At 38.4% G+C, this 21,601-nt stretch overlaps 1 protein-coding gene across 1 annotated transcript in view; it reads left to right on the top strand.

Annotated features, from left to right (window-relative positions):
* The window catches only part of fars2 (phenylalanyl-tRNA synthetase 2, mitochondrial), a 151,536-nt gene that overhangs the window by 69,554 nt on the left and 60,381 nt on the right, over positions 1-21,601 (top strand). Inside the window, exons 5-6 of the mRNA XM_082184356.1 lie at positions 16,408-16,568; positions 19,309-19,460. Coding sequence (XP_082040482.1) covers positions 16,408-16,568; positions 19,309-19,460 — 313 coding nt within the window. The remainder of the gene's footprint in view (positions 1-16,407; positions 16,569-19,308; positions 19,461-21,601) is intronic.

Here is a 21,601-nt window from a genome sequence, read left to right as displayed (position 1 = left end):
ATTAATTACTTATTGAATTTGTGAGTTTATTCTTATCAAAGTAAGACTACATAAAGCTTTCACATGGTTGCAAAATATAATTTTTAAGGTGTTTTTTTAACAAAAGTATTTTAAAGGGGACATATCATGCTAAATCCACTTTTTTAGCCCTTAAATGCAGTGTTTAGAAGTACAGAAAAGTTGAAATGATTCTCTTCAGGTGCTTCGTTGATATCTTTATATTCTTTTTTGGTCATATTTTTCAAACGGTTCAGATTTTTCTGTCATCTATGACGTTTTTTCAACTATTACGTCACAGTATTTGCAGCGGAACTGCCAAATAAGGACATCGACTTCCGGGCCAACACTTCCAGCAATCCGCCATTTTTATTTCTCACTGCAATTTTGTAGTCCAAGCTAAAGGATGCAGAAGTTACGAAAGGGTAAGTTAAAATGTTTGGTTGTTGGATGTAGTAACCCACACACTTCATTACACCGTCTAATGCAGATGAACTGCTGCGCTTGTGACAGGGCGCATGTTTAACTGAAAGAACGAGCAGAGAGAGAGAGACCCGGTCGCGCGCGCACACTCTCTCTCTTCAGAGCCGGGCGAAAGTGTAAACAAGACTTCACCATCTCCAAACTAGGCGCTGTCTTGCTCTCTCTCCCTCGCACATATTAATCAAAATAAATCGACACGGTAGTAAAAGGTCGGAAGACCAAAGTTTCATGTGTAAATACAGTAACACACCATTGCGATACATCCATATGAAGACGTTGTTCTGCAGGTTTGTCGTCTTCATTTTCATCTCGCTCCGGCTCCGACTCTGGCTCGAACATGTAAGGCTGGATGGACAAGTCTTCCGTTGTTGACATTTTGTTAATAACGTGTCAATAAAAAATGTCTGTGCCGCTAGATAATCGTATCTCTGCTATCAAACCCACCTGACGCCTCACAAAAATGGCCAAACGGGGTGGAGTTGAACCGAGTGTCGCCTCTGTAACCTGGAGAGGGGGCGGGGTATGAAGTGTCTCAATTGTATTTAAAGAGACCGCACCAAAACGAGTTGCTCTCAGACGCACATCAGAAAAGGGGTAGAAAAGGGGCCTGTGGAGCTATAATAATGAGGAATTCAGACCCAAGCATTGCAGTTCCGCTTTATATAAACTACAAATGTATGATTTATATGTAAAAAGGAACAATTTAAAAGCATGATATGTCTCCTTTAAGACATGAAATATGCCATATATGGATTTGCAATAATCAAAATACATTATTATTATTATTTTCTATATTATTATTATTATAGTTTTAATTATCATATTTTATATGCGACGAAAAGATCCATTTAAGTTTCACGTACATGGACTTTCAAATACCATGTAAAACTGTTGTCAATAAGCAAAGGCCTGGGATGTTTCGTTTTTTTTTTTTTTTTTTTTTTTTTTTTTTTTTTTCGTCTTGTCTTGTGTTGTTTGTTGTTTTCTTTTCTTTTTTATTTTTATTTGTGTTTTGTTTTGTTTTGATTTGTGTTTTGTTTTGTCTTGATTTGTGTTTTGTTCTTTTATTTTCTTTTTCATTTATTTTGATATATGTTTTGTCTTGTGTTTTGTTGTTTTATTTTTAATTTGTTTTGATTTGTTGTTTTCCTCTTTTTCATTTCTCGTGATTTCTCATGTATTCTCAGTGTTTAGTGTCTTTGGTTCTAAGTGTAGTCACTTAGAAAATGCTTTTATCCTTAGCATCTCATACATGTGTTCCTCGAACCAGCCCCCTGAAGCAACCCTGGGTTAAATGGCTCTTGGCTTGCGGGGATCAAGCCAGAAATCTTCCGGTTAGGTGAACCCGTAGGCTTTAGCTGTCATGCCACACCACACTGTGAGGAAACCACTGCTCCTTATCTGTGGTTAGAGAAAAAAAACTCATTACTATTGTAGATGTTCTGGAGATCCATGTGATAATTAGCCTCTGCGTGTAATTGCATAATTGTGTGTGTCAGTTCACTGGGGCACCGCAGAAACCACAGGTTTATTTTTTTCTGAGTGATGCCAAGTGGAAAGGTTTTTGGGAAAGCCTCATAGGTTTGGGACTAGGTTCAGCTAGTAAGCTTGTTTGTACATTTGAGCTTCTTAAGGGGTCCTATTATGCTTTTGTACATGTTCAACTTTCTTTAGTGTGTAATGTTGCATGAAAGCATGAAAAAGCTCTGCAAAGTCCCTCCAGCGGGAGTTATTCTCTATATCAGTCTCACTGTTTCCCTGAAACGCCTCCATTGTAGTCTTGAGTTTTCTTCCTGGAACGAACACGTCATAATATTCCTCATTTAAATAATTTATTATGCAGAATAAAGGGGCGGGGCCTGGATGAGAAACTGGCGGCTATGGCGGGACATTTCCCAAAAGGAGGGCCTTCATAGACACATCTCTGCATCTTCAAGTAAATATTGTACCGTTGTGGATAGAGGCAGTAACCACTGAATCTATTGTGCCCGAATGTCCCATTTAAGGCTGTTTTTGCTCATCTTCCCATATGCTTCCGAACTTACCGATTGCTGCTTTCAACTGCAGTAATTTGATTGTTTGATGGAGAATTTGTAGACTATCTCTTTGAGAGCATTTCTGAATGAATAATGTATGAATTAGATGGAAATATATGACTGTAGGAAGGCATTTGTTGGTTCTTTAACTATTGCACTGTGCGTTTGATGGTTTGTATCATTGTTTCACTCTCACCCTGCTATATAATTATAACAGCCATCGATCCAGTTATTTGGCTTTGCTGCATATTTATGAGCCAAGACTGTTTGATAGAATGGAAGTCTGAACAAATCAATCATTTCCATCTCACTGCAATTTCTTCGATTACTACGGCAATATGCAAGTTTGGTATCATAGCAACAGTCCAAGTACAACCATATGCTTGGATTTTTTTTCACAGTTTTATTGAACCGCTCATTAATGAGAGCAGTTTAGACAAATTTGCTGCATCCCATTTTTTAACACTTCAGGGAAAAGTGTGGATTTGTTTGCCTGCACTTAGTTAGATGGGCAACATGGGATGGGGAACATCTCCATCGAATATTTATGAGACCAGGTGGTGACTTTGCATATTTTTTTTTGTTTACGATATGTAATCTGAATTTATGGACAACAAGATGCCCTCAACTTTATTATCAAAGAGAATATCTTTTTAATCCCCAAAGATGAAATGGAATATGAAGACATGTCGCGAAGATCATCAGAATTCAAATTCAACCCTTTGTTGGACGTTGTTTGCTGCTGATTTTCATCTGACTGCACATTCATGGTCAAGGGTCATTATTGTGGTGCGAGCCATCCCTACCCACAATGCAATATCTGTTGTGCTTCATTTATCCCTACCCACGATGCAATATCTGTTGTGCTTCATTTCAAAAAAAAAAAAAAAAGAAGCAAAATAAGGAAAGGAATGCATGACTAGAAAATTAAGAATTAATGATATCTCTTAGAATGCAAATGGATTGCAAAGACAAATCAAGTGAATTGTGAGCATACATTTTATATTACACATGTTTGGAGCTTTAATTAATAATAATGACTTAATTTGATCATCAGTCTTGCAATTTGGGTCTTTTATGACCCTTGTGCCTCCTTCCAGCTTCCACTGAAGTGCAGACATACAAAATACTGATTAGAATAAGCAAAAAAAATAATAATTTACAAAGATCTCTTACAATTTACACTTCAGTTCATATTGGAGTCTTTTGGATGTAATGTAATGACAGTGCATTGTGTTCAGTGCATGTACCAGCTTTCAATCAGTGAAGAAAGGTACATTACTCATAAATGGATGTACTCAGATTTAAAACAATCACCCATTTTCACATTTAGATTCAAAACATGTACATGGTTGTATTAATGCAAATGGTGCCCCATTTTATACAGTGTCACATTGCTTTTGCAGGACTTTTCACCCAGTACAACAGTTCATGTCCTAGACTGTGACCTGGATCACTGTTCAGTTTTGAGTTTGGATTATAGAGCTTGACTGCGTGTTGTTAAATTGGCATGCTGTCAGTACATAACAAAAGCACTATAATTATAGTGATTATATAATGCCGTATGAGAGTCTTCCGCCGGAACTAGACTTGCGTACTGCCGTTATCGGAAGCCAGTGATTATAGTTTATACAGTTATAAATATAAAATTAAGTTATACATATGAAATTAAGATATTTAAATATAATTATTATATTATTTTTCTTACAAAAACGCATTGCTTCGCTTCAGAAGGCCTTTATTAACACCTGGAGCCGGTGAAATTACTCAAAAACGACTATATTATGCATTATAATGAATCAGTTAAAAGCTTACTTAAACTGGCCAATGACTTTCTTTTAGAGCTGCTAAAACTATCTTTGTTGCATTATTTTCCTGTTATCACTGTAAAGCTGCTTTGAAACAATCTGTATAAAATCTGTGTTGTAATCTATATAAGTGCCTTGTATTGTAAAAATGTGCTGTCTAAATGAAGGTGACTTGACCTGAATTGAATTAACCCTTTAATTGCCAATGACTCGGAGTTTGAGCAGTATTTAGACATATATTTAGTATTTTAGTAACAAATGTGCAAAAATGGCAAACCACTATTGGAAGATAAACAGAAAATAAATAAAAAATTCATAATATTTAGTGTGACCTCCTGAGGTTGATTATCAGCATCTGAAGGTTAGGAACTGCATTATTGAAATTGATTAGTTTTCTAAAGATTTCCAGGTCCTTTTTCTGTAGCCTCTTCATGAAAAGTGCCATTTGTAGAAAATTAATCAACACCTCTGGAACATGTGCCAAGCAATCAGCATCAAAAACTCAAGAATGTTGTTGTATAACATACCGTATATTCTCTATCCATGTACGTTTTTTTCCCATCTCATGCATTATAAATCATGCTTCTTAAGCAGGAATTTTCACCTGCTTAAAGTGAACCGGTTGATCAGGTCGTGACCAAGACGTGACCTAGTCTAAATTTGGCTGGTTTGCTGCTCTCTTTCTCAGCGTTTGGAAGATAGAGAGTAACTGTGTGGAGCTCTAAGACAGAAGTGAGAATGAAAATGTCAATGTGAGTGTTGGGGTTTCATGTCCCCAGGCATCTGGTGCGGTGGGACCAGAGTGCAGCCAGACAGAGCAATCATCCCCGCATAGCCAAGACACACTAATTGAGATGTAATAAGTTGGTAAATGAACCGAGCATGCTAACATATCTGTTTATCCATATGAGGTTTCGGTTGCCATCTCAGAGGTGCAACTGTTTATTAAATGCTTTGAAAATGAAAAGCCCTTCTTTATGACATGTTGCACACTTTTTAATACCATGCAATGCCATGCAAAGAACTAGCCGCGTGTATCGAAGCGCTAACCGCGCACACAATGCCAAAAACAACCTTTAATTTGAAGAGGATTAAATGCAAATGGCAGCGTGAGCCAAACAGAGGAAGTTTTAGCGAAAGTGGAACTTGACATGGCTTAGTTTTTATCCAGCGTTTAGAGGAGGTTAAGCCACATTGTCAACCTCTCATGAATAATTAGCTGTACTTGCTGCTGCGGTTTATAAAAGGAACTTGGTTGTCATCGTCCTCTAAGTAGAGGACAAAATGAGCATGGCACAACAAAAAAGGCTCCAGAGGACAGCCAAATAAGATGGAGATAAATGAGGACGCTGTCAGACAAGATTTTAGCACAGGTCAGTGTTTGAGTTCAGAGGATTTCTGAGCAGATTAAATGGCGTTGAGCACCAAATGCTAATTGGATAATTTGTTAATTCTTAGAGGTTCACTTTTTAGAATATCCTAAGTTTAGTCCTAGTCAAAAAGACCATGGCATTTAGAAAACAGCACCTTGAGCATCACAAGCAAAGAAAAATGACATTGAATTAGCTGCACTAATAGATTTTTTTTTTTTTTTTTTTTTAAAGGGGCCTTATTATGCCCTTTTGCAAAGTTATGGTGAAATTGATTTTGATTTTGTTTTTTGGCCTCTACTAGAACAGGGGTTTCATTCTTGTTAAAACAACACATTATTTTTCCTCATATTCTCCATTGTTGCGGCACATTTCTTTCCAGTCTGTCAGTAACGCTCTGGGGTGTGTTCTCCGTACAACGACGTAACTCGCTGCTTCACTACCATAGTATGAAGCATCATTGAAGAAATCAACTAGCTAGTCACGACTGTTTCCCGAAACCGTATTGTCGCACATTGGTCGTTCAACCACGTTGGTTAATGATGTCACGCACGTAGTGGAGTAATAACTTATTTTAATTAATCTGTTTGAGACTGAATTAATGCTAGATGTTTTGCTATAAATTACAGACATGGAATCTGAGGAATATTTCTCATTTATCTCAGTTATTTTGCTTTATTTCCAGATTCAATCATAGGCTCGTTCTTCCGTACTAGAGCACGTTCACACATGCTTCAAAAACAACGCTTTAAATCTCTTGACAAACTAAAAGACGTAAATGACATTTGTATGTATTCTAAATAAAAGATATAGATTGTATTGAATGTCAGCTTGCTTATTTTGCTAAAGATAAGGATTTATTGAGTCCACATGTCATGCAAAGAAGAAACTGCTTCTAACCACAGGTCAACAGCTGTCGTTCCAAACACACAACTCTGCGATGCTGTTTGTGAATGTTCGTTAGAACGATGGTTTCGGGAAACACCGACTCGTTGAACTGCTGATAACGACAGAACTTGCGACCATAGTTGGCTAACGATGCTTTTGGGAAACGCACCCCATAGTTCATGTCTCTATGAAGCCCCTCCTTCTGAAAAGCACACTGCTCTGATTGGTCAGCTGGACCAGTGTGTTGTGATTGAAATTATATGAAATGCTTGATTCTTATTGGTCAGTTGTGACATTCCGCGGTTAGTTATTTGCTGATCGTGACTATTGTTAATAGCAAAGCTGTATAATGACACTCGTCCAGATATTTACGGGCCGGCGCTTCATTCATGTCTCTCATATCACACCGCGGATAGACACGCTCTCTCTCTGTTCATTTAAATGCAGCCGCAGTTATTGACTGTATTTACTGTAAAATTAAACCAAAGAACTTCAGTATTAATACTAGGACTACAGTAATATTGTTGGTGTTCTTCTTCTTATTGCTAGAATTATATATTTATTCACTGTAATGGATTGTAAGATAATAAACAGGCAAGGTTTCTTCTCAGATCAATATTTCATATCCCAGTCTTTATTTATGTTGTGAAAAGCTGTGTAATAAGTGATATGACTGTCCCATTAATGTCCATCTTGTTTGAACTTGTTTGTTCATTTAGGCTCAAAGCTGCTTGTTATCACTCATAAAATTAATTTATTACCCTTACTTGATTTAATTGAAGCAAGTTTTTACACACAATTGAATTTAGTTCATTCAAATTAAATTAAACTTAAAGTTAAGTTTCAGTTTAGTTGCATCAACACAATTTAGTTTGCTTAGGTCAAATTCATTTACTCTACTCTAGTATGTTTAACTTTGTCAAACTAAATTTTCTTATGTTGGTCTAACGGAAAAATTTTTCACCAATTTACTAAGGTTTAATGAATGAATAATTAATAATGTCTAAACATGCTGTTTCATTCATCATTATACACAATGTATATAAAAATAAAAACGAATTCAAAGTATTGATAAAAACTATAATTGTATGTATCTCAGTGATACTATAATAACGCTGATTCAAATCAGTTGTGGTCTAGCATTCTGAAGACCTGTTGGTAAATGCTTAGACCATCACACAGAAGTCCTGCTTTTCATTCTGGTCGTCTAGGCGGTCATTTTTGTATTCTGTGTCACACGTCACTGGCGCTTTCATTACAAGGCAGGCTGACCCTGAGACTGGGGAGATCCTGATGCTGTGTCCGTGGCCTCTCCACCCCTCCAGCCTCCTCTGGGCTTTTCCCGTAACCATTTCTTCTCAGCAAAAGCTATCATACTCCAAGACACAGGAAAGGGCCAATTGCCTCTCATCATCTGTATGAATAAAACAAGCGCTACAAAAGTTATTTGCCCTCAATCATATTGTTAGACCATTCAATAATGCATGGAAACGCCATCCCTTTTCTTAATCTCTGGGTTGCTGGCCAGCGATGCTCCAGGTTGATTTGTTCAGCGCCATTATTGAGCTCATATTGTTACATTCCGGCTCAAGGAAGTAACAAAAGAAAGGGATCAGGGTCCAAAAATATTTATTTAAGTCCAGGGGTTAAATGATAAAGAAAATAGATGTTAAAATAGATCTTAAATACATTCCCAAATTCTAGACAGGTGTGAATCCTTATCTGGCAACCTATAGAAAGAAAGAGAAGACAACAGAAAAAACCCAAAACAAAACTGAGCCATAACAATATATAAAGATATAGTATATAGTCAAGTCAAGTATATTTGTATAGCGCTTTTCACAATATAGATTGTATCAAAGCAGCTTCACAGTATTAAATTAAAATAATACAACAAGGTTTGTTTCTAGTGGAATTTATTGATTGATAAAATTAAATTAAATATCCCCAAAATATCCCCAACTGAGCAAGCCAAAGGCAACAGTGGCAAGGAACCGAAAAACTCCATCAAGTGACCTAATGGTGTCCTAAAACTCCATCAGGTGACCTAATGGAGAAAAAAACCCTTGGGAGAACCCAGGCTCAGTCGGGGGCCAGTTCTCCTCTGGCATTTATGAGCTAGAGGCCGGATTGTAGTTTGATATTATATGAATGCCTGGCTGAAGAGATGCGACTTTAATCTATTTTTAAACTGGGAGAGCGAGTCTGAGCAACGAACAGTATCAGGAAGACTATTCCAGAGTTTTGGAGCTAAATGTGAAAATGCTCTCCCTCCTTTGGTGGTTCTGGATATCCTAGGTATGACCAAAAGCCTTGAATTTAGTGATCTTAAAGAGCGCGATGGATTATAGGGCGATAGAAGATCCGTTAAATAGACTGGAGCTAACCCTAGCAGACACCTGAGTTAGTGGTGAACGTAAATCTGATATTTCGTTGGAAAAATCATGGTCTGATAAGGCATGATATAAAACTTGGTTGGTTGGTTGGTTGGTTGGTTGGTTGGTTGGTTGGTTGGTTGGTTGGTTGGTTGGTTGGTTGGTTGGTTGGTTGGTTGGTTGGTTGGTAAATAGGTAGGTTGGTTGGTTGGTTGGTTGGTTGGTAAATAGGTAGGTTGGTTGGTTGGTTGGTTGGTTGGTTGGTTGGTTGGTAAATAGGTAGGTTGGTTGGTTGGTTGGTTGGTTGGTTGGTTGGTTGGTTGGTTGGTTGGTTGGTTGGTTGGTTGGTTGGTTGGTTGGTTGGTAAGTAGGTTGGTTGGTTGGTTGGTTGGTTGGTTGGTTGGTTGGTTGGTTGGTTGGTTGGTTGGTTGGTTGGTTGGTTGGTTGGTTGGTTGGTTGGTTGGTTGGTTGGTAAGTAGGTTGGTTGGTTGGTAAATTGGTCGGTCGGTCGGTAAGTCGGTCGGTCGGTCGGTAAGTCGGTCGGTCGGAAAATATGTCGGTCGGTCGGTTGGTTGGTTGGTTGGTCGGAAGGTAACACGTTATGACAGTAACTCTAACCCTAAACCTGCAGTAAGTATATGTTGTAAATTAATATTACGTAGGATTATTTGTGCAATTACAATGCAACAGAGATGCATTAAAATAAATGCATAAAATAAAGGGTTGAATATATTTATTTATTTAGATTAGTATTATTATTTATTCATTTATATTCATATCTTCACCACAGTAACATACTTTCAAAAAAAAAAAAAAAAAGGTTGACCATGGGACAGATAATAATAATGAATGTTAAAATTGAATTCCAGAGTATAATTGTTGGTGTTTCGTTTGAAATTATACGGTTACAATACTATATTTTGTTTTTCATTCATCTTTGTGTTTTTGCCAGAATCCAAGTGATACAGTGTAAAGTGTACTTTCCACTATTTCAGCCTGCTAAAAGTTTAATTTCCATCAGCTTTAAACCCTTTCACCCTCAACTAATGTTTAACACTCCCTGTATCGACACGCAGTAACAAAAGCACTTAATTACAAAGCCGACTACAGTAGTTAATAACCTATAGTGCAAATATATGATAATGGTTCAGTAAGGAGCTGCGTGAGCCAATATTCCCCCTGCAAAATCCATTTTAATTTCACTATGCAAATGTAATTTTGTGTTCATAACAGAATAAATGAGGCTCTCTGTTAGTATGGACTGCAGGTGTCTGTTTTCTTGTAATGGTAATTTAAGTGACATACCTGATGATTATGTTTTCTAATCTGTTTTTCTTTCTCTCAGTGTGAAATTAATGGGTTTCAGAATATAAGCGTGCATGCTGACCACTTGTTATAACACATATAACTTGTTTGTATAATCGTAATGTCTTATGCTTTCTGTGAAATTTATGCTCAAACAAGTGGAGAGTATTAGCCAATTAGCGTACAGTGGCAAAAAAACGTGAAGACAAGATCGGTTTATTTTTAGAGTATTTTAATCCAATCTCTAAATTGAGGCTCCTTCATTACCAGCGGAGAGTCTTCATCTTTAAAGCTCTCCTCTTCTGTTTGGTCTGTCTGGCTTGGCAGCAATAGATAAATAGTGTTGCTTGTTCGCCGGGTTAATGATTAAAAGCATTTGCTTTGTGATTACTGAAGTGGAAAGAAGGATTAAAACAAACAGATGTGTGAAAAAGTAAAAATACTCCAGAGAGGATTATAAAACGGTCATCAAAGAAAGTCAGTCCTCTGAAATTAACTTTTCTTTTTTCAAACACAGGGCACAGGTAAAATGTCAAGTGTATTTTATTATACTAGGAAATATATATATATATTTAAAATATGACATTTTTAGCCAACTAGCAAATGGTAAAGGTGAAGGGGCTATTTTCATCAAAGTGCTTGTCCCATTTTTATATTTACATTTACTATCATAGTCATGAACCATAATTTGCTATTTGTTAATGTGAGTCAGTGGTTTATTTTATCATTATTTTTATAAATTTTTTGCATATTAGATGACCTCAAAGCTGACAGACATGCACTAAAAGCCACAAAAGTCTCACAATTTTCATTTCTTTTGGTTCTTTCACATGACTTGCATCAACATTCACCAATGCTTTAAACTCTGTGGACGTCTGCTACAACGCTACCTTAGCATGTTTGGCATGGCATATTCATTTTGGAGTTAACTACTGTATATTTGGAGAATGCTATGGAAAATAATCATATGACAGTCACTGTCTATTGTAAAACTCTGAAAGCATTTTAATAACGTAATCCAAGCAGTTTTTCTTCAATGATAAAGACACAAAGTTTGCCCACACATTAATCTAGAGATACGTTACACATTTTAAACCACTTTGACCTTGTTTACCTCAAACATTTCAAACCACAGCCAATGATTACTAAACAACTTACTTGGTTGGTGCCGGTGTGTAATCATACTTTTTTTGTGTGTGTTTTAAACTCAATTACATGGCTGTGCTTTCATTCATTTTAATGTTTGGTGTGTATACTTCCCATTTGCTACCTATAAACCTCATACAATCCCATAATGATATCTGTCATTTTTGTGGAGGTCAAAGTGGTACATGACGCTTGCTGTAAGTTATATTTGATGTATTGACGTTACATACAGTATAAGGGCCTTTACTTTGTTTTACATCAATGCAACTAGATAGAAATCAAAGACTTGTGAGCATATAAATCTGTAAGTTATCATTAAATATTGTCTATTTAAATGAGCTCCCGAGATCTTTGAGATAAAAATTATTTTATTGTATTTTTTCTTGCTGGATTGGTTTGGTTTCTACCAAATTTATGTTCTACCAAATATATGTGCATAGAGTACCAGAATCACCTCCAGATTGAGGATCCCCATTTTCAAACTCCCAATTTAACTGATTACAAGAGTCAGAGAGAGAGAGGGAAATGGTTGCGAAAGACTGTTTTTAAACTTTAATAAGCAAGTAGACCTTAGGAGGGAATAAAATAATATGACCCCAGCCAAAGCCTGTAAGCACAGCCATCTTAAACAAAGCTAGACCAGCATGTCAACGGCTGTTTTACAGTTCAGCCTGTTGTCAAACATGATTATTAATGCTGAAAACAGCCGGCGTGTTTCTGGTGAGGGCCGACTAGTGAAACTCTACATCAACACCAGAGGAAAAGACACAAGAGAGGTGTTGAGAGACTAAAGAATCAAGTGAAGAAGTAGAAGCAGCAAGAGAAAACTGACAGAAAGTGGCTGAAAAATGGGACATGTTGGGACGGGGGTGATGAAAGGACATAAAGTCAAGTCAAGTCACGTTTATTTATATAGCGCTTTTTACAATACAGAGTGTTTCAAAGCAGCTTCACAGAGAAAACAGGGAAATAATGCAGCAAAGTTTATTTTCAGAAGAAAATAGCGTTACAGTCCAGCTTAAGTAAGTTCAATGATGTGTAATTTTTGTTGTAAAAAAGTTATTAATTTAGTTAATTTATTTATATAGCCACTCTGGAGAAACCGTGATGTCATCGTTCGGCTCAGTTCAGTTCTCATAATGGTGTCAATTCAGGCAGATCAATATTATTGTTGAATATTAAATTAAATGTTAAATTTAATGTCCCCAACTAAGCAAGTCAAAAGCCAATGGCAACAAAGGCGAAAAAGGCGACAGTGGCAAAGAACCAAAACTCCATCAGTGACACAATGGAGAAAAAAAACCTTGAGAGAATCTGGCCCAATTTCTCCTCTAGCCAATTAACAAACAGTGTATGATTATGATTCAGGCAGCATTATAGGTCTGAAGTCAGATTGGATTGGACAATCAGAATATTATCCAGTTCCATCTGGTTGAAGATTGGAGTCATCACGCCATCATATAAAGTGAGGAATACAGGGAGACAACAGGAGACTTGAGTGAGCATTGGAGGCTTGTAGGAGACCGAATGAGTGAGATTGGCAGGGAGGGGAAAGCAAAGAGGCGTCAAGCTGTGAGTCAAAGCTGCCAAGCCCTGCTGATGTCATCACGAGGTGAATGGCGTCAAACGCAGCTCACGCTCCACGTCCCCTCACACACACACACACCCTTGGCTCCGATTGGCTACGAGTGCAATGGACCTCATAGACTCAAAGAGGGAGGGAATATGCAAGGCTGTGGCGTTCGTCTGAGGTCATTGATGACAGCTGAGATTCACGCCAGCTTCTGGCTGACGTCTCTGGCGTTCACTGTGTGTGTGTGTGTGTGTGTGTGTGTGTGTGTGTGTGTGTGTGTGTGTGTGTGTGTGTGTGTGTGTGTGTGTGTGTGTGTGTGTGTGTGTGTGTGTGTGTGTGTGTGTGTGTGTGTGTGTGTTGGCGCCCGTCCTCTTAGCCTCCGCTTCACTCTTAGCCGTGTCACAACGCTTTACACCTCTCTTTTATCTCCCTGGATGTGCTCGTGATTTCCACTGACAGACGAGTGATAGCAATCAGCCCGACCATCAATCCAGGGCTCAGCGCCGGAGAAACTGTAGTGGAGTCTTCCTTCATCTACATCATCATCCGTGTAATTAGAGCCGCTTGCGAAGGCAGGCGTCACCGTGACTATTGCTAACAACATGTTGCGGACATGAATGATACCTCAAACTGTGCAGCAGACTTTTTCATGAAATGCACACAAAATCCTGTACACTCAAAAACTTGGGGTTAGTAAGATTTGTAAGAGTAAAAACAGTAATATTATAAAATTATCCCTTTCTATTTTAAATGTAATTTATTTCTGTGAGCAAAGCTGAATTTTCAGCATCTTATGATTCTGATATGCTGATTTGCTGATAAAGAAACGGTTCCACTTTATTTCGATAGTCCACTTTAGACATTCTACTAACTATAAGTAACTTTGCAACATGTCAACTAACTCTCATTAGAGTATTACTAGACTGTAGTAGACCGTTAGGTTAGGGTTAGGTGTTAGGGTTCAGGTTAGTAGAATAAGTTGACTTGTAGTTGCCAAGTTACTTATAGTCAGTAGAATATCTGTTGGTGGACCATCAAAATAAAGTGTTATCAGATATTAATCAGACAGTGTACTAATACTCTAATGAGAGTTAGTTGACATGTAGTTGCAAAGTTACTTATAGTCAACAGAATGTCTGAAGTGGACTATCGAAATAAAGTGCCAAAGAAAAATTTCTTCTTATTGTTATTAGTTCAAATCGCTTTTCAAATTCGCTTTAGCTTTGCAATTCATGACACTTTAGCAGTGGATGTTAATAATTATGTTTTTCATAGGGGTGATATCCAAAATTCAGACATATTCATCAAAGTCTTACTTAGGCCAAATAAAATACACCGAGACTGACCACTTAGCAACAGCCTAGCAACACTACATTGCATTCACTTTTTTCATGGGCAAACACCACTTGCATTTTCTTTAGATACATCATGTATTAAAATCAAATTCAAGGTCCCGTTCAAGTCATGCTTATTCAAGCTTGGAGACAATTAAAAAGTTTCATACTCATATTATTTTTTTGCAATTAGTAAAATGAGTATTTGAAGAAAAAAAAAGTATTCCGTGGTCTTGAGAGAGATCGGAATCGTTAATGTCTCTCTTGATTGATTTGTACGTCTGAGGGTTAGATTTATTCCGATTTCTGTCCCATCTGGCTGAGCATTTCGACCCCTGAGCATTCCCTTCATTAACATATAAAACACATTTCCTTCGCATCTGAAGGAATGCTTCACTGGGTTAAACAGTGGCTTGAGAGAGAGTGAAAGGCTTGGAAAGTCTGGGGGAAAAAAAATCTGTTTGCTCACTCCTCCACTCATCATAGGTCACACAGGGTTGCAAAGCAAATAAAAATTCGTAATGAGTATAATCACATCAGAAATAGCAGCACTATTTCCAGCGTTGACTTGCCGAGAGCCGCACAGCCTTGTCGCTGACTGTCAATCAACGGGATATGTCAAGTTAGTTATTCCTCTACCTGTGGATCTTAAAGCAGATTCATTTAATGCTGTCACTTGAGTTGACGTCAACGTGAAATGCCATTAGCAACACGTTTTACCTATTCAGACATTTTCACATTTTCAGCTTTCTTTAGTGTGTAATGTTGCTGTTTGAGCATGAAAAGGGTCTGCAAAGTTACAACGTTTTTTGGGGGGGGGAACGAACATGTCACAATATTCCTCATTTAAATAATTCATGTGCAGAATAAAGAGGCGTGGCCTGGTTGAGTTAGTTAGTAGTGTGTTGAAACTGGCGGTTATGGTAAAGAGAGGGACATTTCCCAAACACACTCCAAGCACTGATCACAACACACTGCTCCAGCCGACCAATCAGAGCACAGTGTGCTTTTCAGAAGGAGGGGCTTCATAGAGACAGGAACTAAACAGCGGTGTGTTTCCCGTACAGTGACGTAACTTACTGCTTTACTACCATAGTATGAAGCATCGTTGAAGAAATCAACTAGCCATAGTCACGACTGTTTCCCGAAACCGTATTGTCGAACATTGGTCGTTCAACCACGTTGGTTAATGATGTCACGCAGCTGGTGAAGTTTTAACTACTTTTAATGAATCTGTTTGAGATCGAATTAGTTCTAGATGTTTTGCTATAAATTACAGACATGGAATCTGAAGAATATTTCAAATTTTTCTGTTATTTTGCTTTATTTCCAGATTCAATCATAGGCTCGTTCTTACATACTAGAGCACGTTCGCACATGCGCACTCTTCAAAAACTCTGCGATGCTGTTTGCGAATGTTCGTTGGAACGATGGTTTCGGGAAACACCGACTCGTTGAACTCTGCTGATAACGACGGAACTTGCGACCATAGTTGGCTAACGATGCTTTTGGGAAACGCACCCCAGAGCGTTTCAGACTGGGAAGAGAGGAGCTGCATCAATGGAGAATATGGGGAAAATAATGTGTAATAAATAAGCTTGAAAACCTATTCTATTAGAACTCAAAAACAAAATCAAGACTTTGAAAAAGGGCGTAGTGAGGCCTCTTTAATCTGACATATTTCCTATTAAAACAAAGTACTTGGGTAATGATTGGCTTGTGAAAATATGCATTACATATCAAAATCTATTACACTGTTGTTGGAGAGGACAAAAAAGAGGAGCAAGTTATTACTTTTTCATAAAAGATTATGGAGCAAATATTTTAGTCTTTATTTTGGAATAACATGAACCGATGAATCGTGCACACAATCAGAAACGTTCCTTGAGATTTGAGGTCTGATTTCATGTTGACTTAAAGGATTTTATATTTATACACGCTGCAACACAACAGAAGAACGTCAAGGTTTTGGGTTAGTGTTGATTTGTTGTGACACCCAGTCATCCTTGTCTTTTCATGACAATGCCACACTCAACGAAACAAATACTAAAATGGAGTGCATGTCTCATTCGGTTGTTGTTATTTCCTGCAGCCGGAGCTGGGAATAAGATGGGTTGGGCTTTTGGACTCGGGCTGGAGAGGTTGGCCATGGTTCTGTTCGGCATCCCAGATATCCGACTTTTCTGGAGCGACGATGAGCGTTTCCTGAAGCAGTTCCGCCTGTCTGACATCTATCAGCCTGTCACCTTCCAGGTAAGATTAACAGCATTTCTCATAAATAAGGATCTTGCCTAGTAACCATGAGGGCCGTTCACACCAAGGACGATAACAATTTAAGTTTTTAATAATCGTTGTAATTCTGTGAGTCCATGCTACAGCAATACCAATAATGACACAAGAGGAGCAATATCATTGGTGTGAACAGGCCTTCAGGTTTAACTGTAGGATGCCAATCGCTAAAAAAACACATTTTTGAGGTTAGAAACACGAGACAGATCAGTGATACGAAAGCGTTTTTAAAAATCTGTGCCTTGCAGGAGACGCTGCAAAAGACTCGCAGTCAACGTTGTGAGTTTGGGTCAGGGCTATCTGTTAGCATTCTGTCTTAGATGTTGATTAGATATTGTAAATATTTCATTCACCAATACATAAAAGGATCTAGACTAAGCTGAGCAGATTTCAAACCAGTAATGTCTTTTTCCAGTGTGTATTTCTCTTTTTTGTAAGTTTTGCTGTGCCGTTGAGTAAAAATTCATATTCTGTGCCTCACTTTCTACACCGCCCCTCTCCATCTTGTATTTTTTCCCCTTTGCTATTATACTAGGGGTCAAATGAACACACGCAGTATGCTATCCCATAATAGTCAGTCATAAGCATAGCTGCAAGCGCACAGACCGTGACAATCAAGCTGCTCTGAAAATACTGCCACTAAATTCACAAATTCTGTGGTGACGTGTAGTTTCAAGGTAAAGTGTAGTTTCAGCAAAAAAATATGCCGATATTTGTTTCAAAACACTCCGCATCTGCTATTGGTCAGACAAACATGCGGCCCCTCCCCCGACTCACGCCATTGGCTGAGCCAGTGTTGCCAAGCCCCTCAAACAAACAATAGTGCCACAGTGTTCAAGCTTTCTAAGGGGAGTCAATCCCTGATGGTTTACTTCTAGTTGTCTATGAACATTAAACTAGGACAAGAGAAAGTATTTGAACCTTTAATGTTTTTCTTTGTTTCTGATTCTTTGTTTTTTCTGTATTGCTGTAGCACATCAGAGGCATGAATGCTCTTCTTTCCATGACCTTCTGTGTGTCATACATGTCCTTTATTGTTGGGTGACCTTTTGAGACACTGAACAGGTCCTCTTATAGCGGTGTGTGTAGCATGAGGCAGGCTTGATGCTCGTCCTGCAGGGTGTGTGTGTGTGTGTGTGTGTGTGTGTGTGTGTGTGTGTGTGTGTGTGTGTGTGTGTGTGTGTGTGTGTGTGTGTGTGTGTGTGTGTGACTGATTACCTGTGCTCTCTCGGGCTGTAGGTCATTTCTCAGCCCATCTCCCTCTCTGCCCACTGTCCATTACTCAGAGATTGAGAGAGAGAGAGAGATTTGCTTGTCAGTTTGCCTGATGCTCTGCTGGGTTTATATATGACTGTCTCTCTGTCTGTCTCTCTTTCCACTGGTAATGAGGTATGACCGTGGGGTCAGCGCTCTCCTCCGCCCTTGTGTGCTTTGCTGTGTCCTATGAGAGCAACATGCACAACATACACACAATGAATCACTGCACACAATAAGACATGCCGTATGACACACATACAGCCTCCTCCACACACACTCTTAGCCAAAAACAAGAAGTGCAATGCAGGCTTTCTTTAGACAAGCACACTGTCCACACTTTAGTAGCCTTACACACACTAACAGAATGCTTACATGATCTCTATGGTGCATTTTCATTCACATCAAGAACATTAGGTATGACCAAGGGCATATTTTTGCCATAGGGCATAATACATTCGTTTAAGCAGGTTTGGTTTAGTCTTCCACGCTGACAAAGCTGGTTTTTGGTTGGCTATAGTGATGCATCAAAATTATTTATTACTTTTTTAATTACATTTTTCATTTATTCAAAAACCAAAAATGCTTGTTTGAGGGTCAAGACTTGGTTTTAGGGATAAGGTTATAATTGGGTTAAGGGTAGGGTTAGGGTTTAGGGTTCGGGTTAGGCACTTAGTTGTGATGGTGAGGGTTAGGAGCTAGAGATTGCATTGTCAATGAATGTCCTCAAAAAGACAAAAGTGTGTGTGTGTGTGTGTGTGTGTGTGTGTGTGTGTGTGTGTGTGTGTGTGTGTGTGTGTGTGTGTGTGTGTGTGTGTGTGTGTGTGTGTGTGTGTGTGTGTGTGTGTGTGTGTGTGTGTGTGTGTGTGTGTGTGTGTGTGTGTGTGTGTGTGTGTGTGTGTGCGTGTTTTGTGCTGAGTGACTGAATAAAGTGAGGTTTTGAATAAGCACTGTCAAAAATCTCTTTTCGTATCAATTTATTCTTGCATGCTTTGTATTTTTAGTAATTAGAAATGATTAGAAAGCTGAAGAGTGGCTTCTTCCTGGAGAGAAAAGTAAAAATGCAGTATTTAAAAAAATAAATATATATATTCTCTTGAGTTTCTATTGGTAATAGCTTTGTCTGAGGAAGAAAATGAAATCATCAGTTGGTCAGCAACAAGTTTAATCTCTTCCTCCACCATAACTCCATCAAAAGTTTGAAAAAAAATAAAATAAATAAAAGCTATAAATAAAATAAAAATGTGAGTAAATTTCAGGCTAATAAACTAAATTTCATGGATGAAGTGTTTGAATTTAAATGATGTATTTTTGTTGCTTTTCCTGCCATTTTACAAAAGCAGCAACACTAATATCCTGATTTCCACCCTTTATATTACTTTTATCCTTGTGCTTCTCTACACATGCCCCAAAACACAGATTTCTTCTTCTGTTTTTCTCCCCATCGCAGCCTCTCAGTAAGTACCCTCCGCTCTTCAATGACATCTCTTTTTGGCTGCCGGCCGAAGGTTACACACAAAACGACTTCTACGACCTGGTACGCAGCATCGGAGGAGACCTGGTGGAGAAGGTCACGCTGGTGGACGAGTTCACGCATCCAAAGTAAGAAATCCAACATGTCAGATACAAACATGCTTTGAGCCGGAGCAGAGCGACTGCTTCTACAGATCCACTGGCCAAACAACCATTCCAGTTGCATAAGGATAATTATTTATCAAAAATGCAAATGTCCTATTCTTAATCAGTATTTTTATCTGCTTTTCAGTAAAGATCTTCTTTCTTTCTTTTTTTTTTATCTCTGAAATAATATAAATTTAGAGTTCAAATAAATTCAAGTTTAAAAATTAAGAAAAATGTAGGTATTAAGATGTGTTTTCAGAGAACATATGTTAAATCTTATTTACATAAATAACCTTTTTTTATCATAATTTTTTTTATACTTTTTGTGAAATGTGTATTCACTCATATATAAAGCTAAATCACAAATGTGAGCCTTTTTCAGTAATTGTTTTAAAATATGTATATTCAAAGGTTCCATAAATATTCATGTTTATCATTTTATTTTATAAATTTTTTTTGAAATATGTATATGCATTGATTGCTTTAACTCTGAAAGCCTTAACTCTGCTGTGTAGAGAAGCCTAGAAATACAGCAAATGAAATAGACAAAATACATTATGTATCCAAAAGTCTATTCTTTTTCACTGAATGAATGAATGAATGAATGAATGAAAGAGAGAGAGAGAGAGAGAGAGAGAGAGAGAGAGAGAGAGAGCATGCATTCACAGCTGTTGATCCAACATGAAGATTGTAGTAAATTGCTGTGTTCTGTCATGTTTCTTTTTGTTCATTTCTATTAGTCATTCTTTGCAATCCTTGTTGAAAGCTCGCGGCGAGGCAGGAGAGAATGCTAATGCTCTTGCGCGGCTGTTGGCAGTGTGGCGTTCATCTATTGACAGAGGAGCAGGGGTCAACAATGCTTAATGGCTTCATTTTGTTGGATGGTGTTTGTCAGGCTCTTCAAACTCATCAGCTCTTTCTTCCGCCGTCCATTCACAAACACTCTCACAGACCACAGGATTTTCCCAGAATGCAGTTCACATGACACAGCTCTTCCTGAACACGTCTACTTTAGTGGACTGCAGACTCGCTGTACTCGGGTTGCCCTTTTTCTGTTTCCTCGCCCTGTGACATCAATATTTAATTTTTAAAGAGTATGAGAAGTTCACCTGCGGGCACAGCGGTCCGACTGTCCCGAGTCCCCTCTGCTGGAACAGACCGTGTGTGTGTGTGTGTGTTAAATGATACAGCGAGAACCTGCAGTGCGTAAAAGAGCCGCAAACATTCATCCCTGTCCCTGCTCTTAATCTTTTTTAAATAGCAACCTTTTCCCTCCCCTTCCCCTAATGACATCCATAAATAAGATGACATCACGAGGTGCTGCAAGGCTGTAATAGCCCATACGCCAGCGAGAAATTGAAAGAGATTGGTGTTTGTTTTGCTCTCTTTCTAATTCAGTTCAGTCCAGACCTAAAACAAATATATTAGTTGAACAGTTTCTAGAATAGTTTGCGATTCGTCACGCTATAAGTGTATTTCCACTGCGAAAGTACTTTTGTAAGTAGCTGTAGTGTGTGTGTGTGTGTGTGTGTGTGTGTGTGTGTGTGTGTGTGTGTGTGTGTGTGTGTGTGTGTGTGTGTGTGTGTGTGTGTGTGTGTGTGTGTGTTGTTGTTGCTGAAATCTCCTGCAGGTAATTTCCTCTTTATGATCATTTTGCTGCAGTTGCGTCAATGCCTGTAAGCTTTGCTTCATACTTTCTACAGCCAGAGAGAGAGAGAAAGGGCGAGGGAGACGTCAATACTTACTTTAAACCACTTCTCCAACTTCAAATCACTAATTACAGCGAGAGGACGGCCAATCACAGCTCATCTAGCCTTCAACTGTCTCTGACCGCCAGAAATGTCACTTTCACAATATTGTCCTAATCATTTTCTGTCTTTTTCTCTGCGGTGCTGCTGACTCCGCAGTTCTGAGAGCTGGTAATATGATGAGATTGGCAGCAAGTCTCCCATCATACTCTTCTTCAGTGCGGTGAGGACGTTTCTGGCGTCAGACGTGCCCTGAAAGAACCATCAGAAACATAAGAGTTTCCTTTGTGCTCGCTGTTTTACTCATGACAACACAGCAGGGTTTACCCTCAAAAATCTGCAGATTTTGACACATTCGCGGGATTGTCGTCAATA

Source organism: Leuciscus leuciscus (genome assembly GCF_965113295.1).
Source record: "Leuciscus leuciscus genome assembly, chromosome: 11".
NCBI classification, from domain to species: domain Eukaryota; kingdom Metazoa; phylum Chordata; class Actinopteri; order Cypriniformes; family Leuciscidae; genus Leuciscus; species Leuciscus leuciscus.
The sequence above is the reverse complement of the archived record's forward strand: the minus strand, read 5'-3'. Positions and strand labels throughout refer to the sequence as shown.